Source organism: Bidens hawaiensis, unplaced genomic scaffold, assembly GCF_021521415.1.
Source record: "Bidens hawaiensis isolate Kalapana, Puna unplaced genomic scaffold, B.hawaiensis_p1.1 tig00028246_1, whole genome shotgun sequence".
Taxonomy (NCBI): Eukaryota; Viridiplantae; Streptophyta; class Magnoliopsida; order Asterales; family Asteraceae; genus Bidens; species Bidens hawaiensis.
Window position 1 is genome coordinate 241,967 of NW_027494599.1, and position 10,340 is coordinate 252,306.

The 10,340-nt window shown below is 35.1% G+C and overlaps 1 protein-coding gene across 4 annotated transcripts; it reads right to left on the reverse strand.

The window, feature by feature from the left end:
• Positions 1 to 3,054: 3,054 nt before the first annotated feature.
• LOC143576611 (putative UDP-N-acetylglucosamine--peptide N-acetylglucosaminyltransferase SPINDLY) lies at positions 3,055 to 9,719 on the reverse strand. 4 transcript variants are annotated; one of them, XM_077060663.1, is made up of 17 exons: positions 9,650 to 9,719; positions 8,392 to 8,828; positions 8,131 to 8,292; positions 7,868 to 8,043; positions 7,700 to 7,775; positions 7,501 to 7,629; positions 7,238 to 7,357; positions 7,078 to 7,146; positions 6,918 to 6,999; positions 6,426 to 6,520; positions 5,963 to 6,027; positions 5,669 to 5,867; positions 5,396 to 5,590; positions 5,044 to 5,138; positions 4,515 to 4,952; positions 3,641 to 3,768; positions 3,055 to 3,562 (listed from the first exon to the last, which is right to left on the reverse strand). In XM_077060663.1, the coding sequence occupies exons 2-17, from the start codon at positions 8,800 to 8,802 to the stop codon at positions 3,198 to 3,200; spliced, it is 2,805 nt and encodes a 934-aa protein (XP_076916778.1). In that variant the 5' UTR covers positions 8,803 to 8,828; positions 9,650 to 9,719; the 3' UTR covers positions 3,055 to 3,197. The 4 variants fall into 4 exon arrangements, with proteins under 4 accessions (XP_076916778.1, XP_076916779.1, XP_076916781.1 ...); XM_077060664.1 differs by lacking the exon at positions 9,650 to 9,719 and having other exon boundaries at positions 4,515 to 4,732; positions 4,817 to 4,952; positions 8,392 to 9,127; XM_077060666.1 differs by lacking the exon at positions 9,650 to 9,719 and having other exon boundaries at positions 4,515 to 4,732; positions 4,817 to 4,952; positions 7,453 to 7,629; positions 8,392 to 9,127.
• Positions 9,720 to 10,340: the final 621 nt, after the last annotated feature.

Genomic DNA, 10,340 nt, shown 5'->3' on the forward strand with positions numbered 1-10,340 from the left:
TCGTTGATCCTGGATTCATCCTCTAATATTACATCAAATCATGCTAACTGGACACTGATTAGGCTTTGGATAAAGTCATTGCTTGCTCGCTTGAACCTATTGTGGATAAAGTCCCTGCTCGCGAGCTATAAATAACCAAACCTTCACCTTTGCTACCTTCGTTGGCTCTAGTGGGCTCGCGGGAAGCCATTGCGCCACCTCTTGCACAGGGGGTGTTGTGGTGTTCGCAACGGATGTGGTCGTGCCGCCCTCGCTTGCGCTCTCACTCGCCTACCACAACAAGTAGTCTTGGTATAGGGATGGCAGTGAAACCTAAACACCATGGGAAAACCCGGAACCCGACATAATTGGAACTGGTAATACCCGATCCATTAGGGTTTAAGATTGATAATATACATGATTATCCAATAACATTGACCGATTTACCTGATTATTATATTCCTTATATACCCAACATAACTTTTTCTATATTTATATATAGTATACTCTTGATATTTTAACTATATTATTTGTTGGAACTTGTTTATGATAATTATTTAAGACATTATTTTTGTAGTAATCATTATTTGTAATTGATTAATTATATTTTGTCAAACCCAGATATAAACCCGGCGGTTTTTGGGCTGGGTATACGCAACGGGTATCTTGACAAAACCCGATTGGACGCCCGTGCGAAACCTGATGGGAAAACCTTAAACCCGATGAGTAGTTACCTGATTAAAACCCGATGTGTCACACCCCGACCAAAGGCGGAACATGCCGGGGTGCAACCGATTGCCCAAATACACAAGACACTATTTAAAGTGACAATATTTAATTAACTTATTTTGTTTCATAAATCAATAAACAACACATCTCGTTCATATAAACAAATTTGAAAACAAGTAGCAATCATATTGTTCGTTTTACTAATACCCTAATGGTCTTGGTAACGTTTTCGTCAAGTCCTCGAGTCAACAAAAGTTAAACCTGTAACATTTCATAAAATAAAGTTTGTCAATACAAAGGTTGGTGTCGAGAGAGCCTTTGGTGTTCTTCAAGCTAGGTGGGGCAATTATTCGTGGTCCGGCAATTAGAGCTTAGCAATATTACCGACAATGTATGTGTGCATCATATTGTCTAATATGATTGTGGAGGATGAAAGCCATGTTATATCTAATTGGGCACGTCAGGATCATGAAGATGATCCACCAAGTTACAATCATGGAGTTGTATCCGCATTTGCAGCACGACTCCAAAGGTTTAGAAATTTACGTGGTGATGAGGCACCTTGCAATCCGTGGTGATGGAACACCTGTGGGCAAATCAAGAGTAGTTTATGCTTATCTTTTAAATGTTTGTTTCTTTAAATCTAGTTTACTTTTGATTTTTATGTAATGCAATTTCTATGTTTTTAATTTTATTATAGTCTAGTTTGATATTTTTATATTGCTTATTTACTTATATTAATTATTTAATCATCTAATTATTCAAATATTTTTATTATAATTTAAGTAATTAAATTTAAAGACAAATAGGGTGATAAGGTGACAACTAAGTAGGCATCCAAGGACCCTTTGGCATTGGAGGTAGTCTAAGAAAAAATAAGGGAACTTAATGGCCCCTCAAACTAGAAGTTGAAATTGAAGTTTTTAAAGATTTAAAATGATTTATAAGAACATGATGTGATAACTGACTAGACAGCTAAGAAAACATAAGTCTCCTTTGACATTAGAGATAGTCTAAAAAAAGAATATTTAATTTTAAGAAAACTAAGAAAATCATTCTTCCAAATAAATTGAACAATGAGGAAAGAAAGTTAAACATAAAAAATTACACTTTAGAGTATGCATAAAAATTTTTAGGTAGTATTTGGTATGCGATAATCACATGAAGAATGAAATGATTCATTGATTGGGAATGAAAAAGTGGTGTTTGGTTGCTCAATGGAATTGAATCATTTATTACACATGAAATTTCATTCCATCAAACCATTCATTCCCACCCTTCTTTTTTTTTCCATTCCCTTCATCCTTCACCTTACTTTCTCAACAACACCACCACCGTCACTTGACTGCCACTGCCACTGCCACCGTCGTCGTCTCCGCTATCACCGCCATTGTCGTCGCCACCGCCACCACCATCTTACTACCATTGTCACCGCAACCATTGTCATATCGCCACCTGACCATCACCACCACCACCACTGCCGCTGCCTAACCACCACTACCAGACGTCCACCACCGTCGTCGCCACCCTATCATCACCATAACTACCAATGCTACCATCGCTTGACCGCCCCCACCACTCCCAACACCACAACCATCGCTTGACCACCATTTTCGTTGACGGAGCTATCACCATCGTCGCCATTGCAGGTTTTTTTTTTGTAAAAAAATTACTTTGAGATAAGAGTGTTTATTATTATTTTTATTTCATTTCTACAATTTTTTAGATACTAAACAACATTAACTAATAATTCATTTCATTCTCATAGTTTAACAAAAAAAAGAATGGTAATGATTCATTTTATTTCATTCCTCTTATTTCATTCTCCCTTCGTTCCATTACCTCTAACCAAATATACCCCATGAAGTTCAGATGTATATATATCAATGAATTCCTTTAGACCTTTTTCATTATATACGCGATGAACTTAACTCGATGGTAATTGAGTTCGTTGATCCATTTTAACATTTCTTTCTCTAATTCTTTTATGTAAGATCAAGATCCCAAACCTAGAGTTATCACTTTGTTAAACAATAAAATTCAGTTTAACCCCTAATCAAATCAAATATATTACAGGATCTTTCAATCCAGATTCAATCCTAAGGTCAGGATCAACCTCACTTCCAAGGTATTTGAAGCAACTTATGTTAGTGACAGCATTCGCTTGATCTGAGTTTTCAGGCTTTCGCCCTTGGGGCTGTTTGGGTTTGTGTTTCAAAAACAAATTCATAAACACAACTTACATCTATCTCAACAAGCAGTCCCAAACACCCCCTATCTTGACCTTGGGTAAACAATTAAAAGCAAACATTGAATATAAACCAAAACAAAGAATATACAACACAATTCGTCAACCATTTCGTTCCACTGTTCTAATCTAAACCAAAACATTCTTCCATCAACATTTAAATTATATGATACAAAAACCATCCACACTACTATAGAAATCATGTATGCCTCAATGTGTATTTAATTCCTAAATATCATTTTCACTGACCCGACCCTGAAGTCTGGTTTGACTGACTCCCGTTCTCTTCACTTGTTAACAAACTTGGAGGGCCTAAATTAAACCCGTTCTCCTTAACCGGTCCAAGCGGGTCATCTTTAGAGGGCAAAGATGCAATTTGTTCCATTCGCTTTAAAGAAGGAATGTTACCTTTACAATACCCTCGCCACATGTCCCGATAAGCAGATTCCAACCCAGTAATAAATCTGGATCCGTTGCACAAAGGAGATCTGGACATGAGGTTTCTTAGATCCACTCTGAGGTTTGAAAGTGCTGCCACGTCAGATGCCAGCTGTATCGCCAACCGAATGTACTCGTCTTCGGTTTTTGCAATCAGGTGTTCTAACCCTGCAATTCAGAGTCACGCTAATATGTTATTTTATACAAATCAGAGACAAAAAAGTTGTAATAAAAAAGACAAATTACCAACTGCGGTTAGAAGACTGACACCAACATTATGTGCATGAACAGAACCGCCCATTGTAACACACGGCACTCCCATATAAAGGGATTCACATGTGGTGGTAGTTCCTGCATACGGGAAAGTATCCAAGCTACATATCGAAAAAAGATAGCATATTAGAAACTTTTAGGCTTGTAAACAAACCAAACGAATACAAACAAAACATGTTTTGTGTTCGTTTGTTCAACTTTAACCGAACACATGATCGCACACGAACAATTAGACGACAGCTTTCTTGTTTGTGTTCATTTGTTAAGAAAATGAATGTGTTCATGTTCATGTTCATTCGTTAACAATATAAATGAACGGTTCTCACATGTAAACAAACTAACATAAATTAACAGACATAACCGAGCAAAAACGGATTAAAAATAGATGTGAACATTAAACAACAATGTATTGAGCCTAAAAAGTCATAAAAGACTAAATTGTAATAAACCTAAATACTTAAATAAAAATATTAAGTGTAAATAAACAAAAACTTACACAAACCTAAACTAACGCGCATGGATGAACGAACATAAGCGAATGTTCATGAACATAAATGAACGAACGAGGACATGTGCTCGTGTTCATTCATTTATAACTAAATGAACAATTTTTTTCTGTTCATGTACATTAGGTTATTAAATACACTTAACATAAACAAACGTCCCGACGAACGGCTCAAGAACAGTTCGCTAAACATTTGGTTCATTTAAAAGCCTAGAAACGATTCTACAAAATTTAGTGAAAGTAAAAGCATCCTTTTGTAAACACCAAACAATATATATCTTTTAAACTAATTAACAAAATGCATAAAAAGGTTAAATGTGTATAAAAGGATGATAGATTTACCTAATGTCCATAAGAGAATACGCTTGCATATGATCATGATTAAGTAAAATCAAAGGTAAAAGATCAACACGAAGTGATTCCAGACCTAACTGCTCCAATGTTGATAGAAATTTCTGTCTTACACTATCACAGCAGAAAGGCTTGCATTTTACAATAAGTCTGGAGTTTGGAACGGCACACAAAATTTTGGCCCAAACTTGAAGGACTTTTGGTGTTATCTGATAAAATATAAAAGAAAAGGCATAAGTCAAGAAAATTCCAATGCTGGTCAATGGAAGATAGAAAACTATGAAATTAACCACCTTTGCCAAATTGTTGAAACTACCGAATGTAATAAAGCCATTGGAAAGAGCAGGTGCTGGTGATGCAGGGCCCGCCTCGGGAGATGGTGTGTAACAAAGAAAGCAATCTGGTAGCCGAACAAGATCCTCAACATGCCTGTCACCAATACAATCAGGTCGTGTGAATATACACACACACACACAATATATATATATATGTATATATCTTTAAAAACTAAAAAATGTACTTCTGCTTTGTATCAGGAGGGTCAGCCAGGGCATCAGTGATCCGATAGTCAATAGTAGGCAAACCAGTGGTATTTGGGTAACCAATCCAAGTCACCTATCAGTATATTAACAATTTTGGTAGTCTTAATAAACAGGGGTTATATTATCACAGACATGATATTTATAAAAACAGGTTAACTAAATGTCAGCATAGAAATGCTTAAGAATGGTGCGACAACAAGAATAATATTTCATGGAAATATAGCATGTGGTAACAGCAGCCAGCAGACTACTAAAAACTACAATATATAACATTATTATTTAATTATTTACCAACCTTTGGTAAATAACAAATATATTATAATTAGTTACCTGAAGAGGTGCGGGGCGGCAAGCCATCATTCCCAACTTATTATTAGCAGTATGACCAGTAAGTTCCACCAAAATATCAACTTTATCTTCTCTAACCATACTTGCAACCTTTTTCTCATCAATACCATAAATATCTCTCCAGACACCACCTCCTTTTAAAACTCTGTCTCTGAATTTATTAGTTTTTGCATCTGCCTGCAACATTTATAAAAATAATATATAATTGCAATTACAGCACTATAACTGATTGTGGCATGTAAAACAAACACTTACCTTGACAACAGCTGAGTAAACGACAACCTTATAGTTAACATAGTCATGATAGAGAAGAGGTGCTTCAATGAAATAGGATACAGAATGTGTAAAATAATCTGGAGACACGTATCCAATAACAAGTGGTCTTTCTGGCTCTTTTGAATTTTCCCATGAAGTATATTGTGGAAATAATCTCATGAATCGCCGACCCCAGTCCCTGCAAAAAATCATGAAAAATATATAATTTAGTTTACTAATTTTGATCTAACATGCAAAGAATACATGTTTGACATATGTGGTAGTTAAAAAGACCTGTGAGCTTCATATAGTTTATCATCTAATCCCTCGTTAATGTAATTCATCGCAAGTAATCGGTTCTGCAATAATAGTCAATGTACAGCAATGAGAGCAATATTGAATGAAGCACAACCATGTGGTAAAAAAAAATTTAATCGCTTTCATTTATTGATTTATTTTAGATGCAATCAACACAAGTCCACATTTATTGCATCAACTGCACGTGTCTTGATTACACATGTGGTTATCAATATCATAAGTTTATAAACCAGCTAAGGGCCAAAATGATCCCAGAAACTTAGGCAGCCATTACAACTTCTCACAGTAACTAAACATGATTTCATATCGTTTTGAGAAAGTTAGAAAGATCATCCTCATTAAGATTTAAGCCAACATGTATACTTTTTTAAGTCGAATCACAATAATATGCAATAAATTGAAATGAGCTGTGAAACATTTATAAGCACATAAATGATACCTGGCCCGCGTTGCGAGAATCTGGGTCAATCTTGAGACACTGCTCATATGCTTCAATAGCTAAAGATATACTTCCAGCATCTCTGTAAAGAACCCCTACAAGTAACAGTTCAACACAAATAACTGAAAACATTATGCATCAAAAAATAGGGGGGGGGGGGGGTAAAAGGAATCTGTAAGACTGCTGCTCACTGCTAATAAAGCTCTAACTATATAGTTGAAACTTGTATGAGCACAAACCATATATAAATTTGCACACTGAACAAACTTTCGTGTATATAACACTCGTCAGTTGCAATTTTCTTATAAATTTCCAATTTCAGTAATTGTGATTTCCATGTTCCAACCAAAAAGAGCATTTGACTCTTCACTGACGAATGTTATATACCGAATCTAAAAAATAACTCAACCAAAATTCTGTACAAGAACGACTACAATCTGATAACATAGTTGATAATATTGATTTCAATGTATGATTATGTTGGAAACAAACCTAAGTTATTGTAAGCTTCTGCATAAGTGGGATTTGCCACGATTGCTTTCTCTATCATGCTAGCAGCAGCATCCATTTTACCCTGTATATCAATTTAAATTGCATTCATATATTAGTTAAAGCATATTGCCTTGTTAGATATTGATATATTAAATTGTACCTGCACCGTGTAGACTACTCCAAGGTTGTTCAATGATTGAGAGAAGTTCGGTTTGATTGTCAAAGCCAACTTCAAGGGGGGAAAAGCAACAAACAGAAAAGAACTATTAGAATTAGATCTTCATGTATTAAACATGTGAACAAATAATTGCAATGTTTACCTGATAACACTCTACAGCTTTATCAAGGTTGTCTCGGTCTTTATATATAACTCCAAGATTATTACATGCTTCTGCACAATGAGGATTGAAGTGGAAAGCAAGTTCATAGAATACAATTGCCTGCAACAGACATGAGAGCTTACTACAATTTCTACAAAATAAGTTAATAACACAAAGGCACTTACAAATGACTGAAATTCTTTTATAAACAAAACAGAAGATAATGAAAATAGTTTAAAAAAAAAAAGAAATATCAGTGTTACCATATCAAACTTCAGCATTTCCCCATAAGCAACCCCAAGATTGTACATGGCATCCGCATAATGCCAGTTATAATACAAAGCTTTTTTATAATACACCACACCTTGGTTAATATCTCCCTCCAATTTCACCTACGTATATACCATGACTTATAATGAGATCTAAAAAAAGAATATACTAAATCGGATTTTAGGAAATTACCTTTGTGCCCAAATCTGTTAACGCGATTGCCATGTTATTCTTAGCAATCTCAAAGTTGGGTGACACAGCCAAACACCTAAGAAACACAGCAAGAGAACCATACATAGACAATTAATAAAACATAATAAAGGTTACCCAACTTGAAAATAATAAATGACCATTAATAACCTCTCGTAACAGGCAATAGCTGACTCAAGATCTCCACGGTTTTTATAAATGACTCCCATGTTACAATATGCTTCTGCATACATGGGCCTTTCCATAGCAGCCTTTTCGTAGCAATTAAGTGCCGTATCGTACTGCATTAATTCAGAATATACAACTCCAAGGTTGTAAAATGCAGGCTGCCCAAAATATACCAAAAATGTCAACGTCTAAATGTAATAAGTGTAATGAAAACTTAACATGCTGCATAAAGAATATGAAATTACAGCATAATGAGGGTCAATCTTTATAGCATCATAATATTTCTGAATTCCCTCTTGTGTGTTACCAGCAAGCTTTAAACTGGTTCCAATATCTGTTAGTACAATTGAGAGGCATTCTGCTGCTGGTTTATATGATGGATCTGCCTCCAGAGCCTTTTGGTATGACTGCATGAACAAATAAAAACTTAACCAATAACCAAACATCCTAAAAACACATAAATCCATTATAATTGCATAGTATACTGAATCCAATCAACACAATACCTCAGCAGCCTCCGCCAATCGACCTTCATCTTTATACAATATACCGCAATGAGTAAGTGCACATGCATTTTGTGGATCTAATTTGACAGCTTCAGAAAAGCTCTCAAAAGCCTGTTTTCCCATATTTTGCATCTGCAAACAGATTCCTTTGCCAATATGAGCCTCAACATTTCTATTGTCTTTCTCAATTACACTTTCATATATAGTAAGCGCTTCCACAAATTTGTTTCTAGACCGCAAAACATTAGCAAATCCAAGCGCATCTTTCCCCTCATAACTCTTTTCAATTGGACTAACATGTGTTGTAGAATCACTGACACCTAGTGACGGCTCAACCGTTTTCAAGAAACCATTATCTTCAACTTGGCCCTTTTCTTTCCCTCCGCCAACATCCTTTTCTGTCAACGCCATCTTGTTGCAACTAAAAGCTCAAATTCCTGGACCAATTGTAACAAATAGACAAATCATTGGTTTTAAAACTAAGTAATCATCTCAAAACCTAAAGTACACAGTTTCATTGATCTACTGCGTGTATGCTATATGAATAATCCTTCAAATCATAGTAATTAAAAGCCTTGCTTCTTGCGCCTGGGCCCATTTTCAGGCGAGACTCAATAAACGTGCATCTAGTTCCTAGGAAAGCACTTGAGCATTGCCTACGATAGGAGCATGAGAAGATAAAAGCCGAGCAAAAGAAACGTGATTGAAACTTAGATCTAGGAGACGTCAAAGATATTACATTGAACGTTTTGTTATTCAAGCTTTTAGAATTACAATTGAATATTGACTACTTTAGAACTTTTGGTACTAACTAAATTATACTAAATGTTATATAATAGCTTTTGTTTATTATATTTAAAGAATATAATTACTTTCCATATACATAATATATCTTTTACTTAAGTGCGCTTTTTTCCTCAGACCCTCGCTTTTTTGCGCCTAGGCACAGTCAAGGCCTATGCGCCCAGCACATTTGAAAGCTATACTTCAAATTATCTGAAATAACAGTTTTTAGAACAAATGAGTGTATATCACAGTACTAGTTCTTCAATAATTTAACCTTGACCCTAACACAAACACATAACAGTTACATCAAAGCAACAAATCGCACGTAAACGACGATCAAGGATTTGGCTCCAGTTCCAGTAATGCAAACTAAAGTATGAAACAACGAAAACCTAGAAGCAAATGATTCAAATTCATACACGCAATCTCATAACTAGAAACACAAATAGAGAGTAATGCAAAAGTCGTATACCTAAATACGCAATCAACGCGGAGAGAAATAGCATTCCCGATGCTTGCTGACTAGTATTATTAATATTATTGTCTGTCTGAATTAACGAGAAGTGAAGAATTGTGTTTAGTGTATATGAGGGTGAAAGATGAAGAGGAGTTGGTTTCCGCCGCCGTAATAAGAGAAGGCCACTGCGGCGGTGGTGTTTGGCAATCGAGCAGTGTTGGTGGAAACTGCTGTCCTGTGTAGTCAAGTCAAATGTAAACCCCGTTTGTCTAAAAAGATTTTGCCCGCCTTCCGCTGCAACCCTGCCCCCAGTAATTAATTATAAATTAATAAATAATAATCATTAAAAATATTTATTATGTATGTATTACAAAATAATCCTTGCAGGTATTGTAGATGTACATTCTCAGGTCTATTTACCTTTCAACTTTTCATCCGGTCTAACTATATTATTAAATCAATAAGTTTTATGTCAAAATCCTTCTTTCCTATTGGTTGATTCTCATACTTTCCATTTATATTTAGGTTTTCTCTAATTTTCATCTTAATTAAATTAATCAAAAATATATTAAAATGCTATTAAAGTCTTATCTTTCATTTTCATTTTGAATATTTAAAATTGTCATTTATATAGGAACATTTCTATATATTTCTATTAAGTGACATTTCTAGGTACATTTCATTTTGAATATTTAAAATCGTAGCT

What these genes read in the sequence shown, in the direction of transcription:
- LOC143576611 (XM_077060663.1), bottom strand. Translation starts at nt 8,802, where the DNA reads ATGGCGTTGACAGAAAAGGATGTTGGCGGAGGGAAAGAAAAGGGCCAA. An exon ending in AAACTATATGAAGCTCACAG is followed by an intron (nt 5,868 to 5,962) that starts GTCTTTTTAACT and finishes GATTTTTTGCAG; the next exon opens with GGACTGGGGTCGGCGATTCA. An exon ending in TATTCTCTTATGGACATTAG is followed by an intron (nt 3,769 to 4,514) that starts GTAAATCTATCA and finishes TTCGATATGTAG; the next exon opens with CTTGGATACTTTCCCGTATG.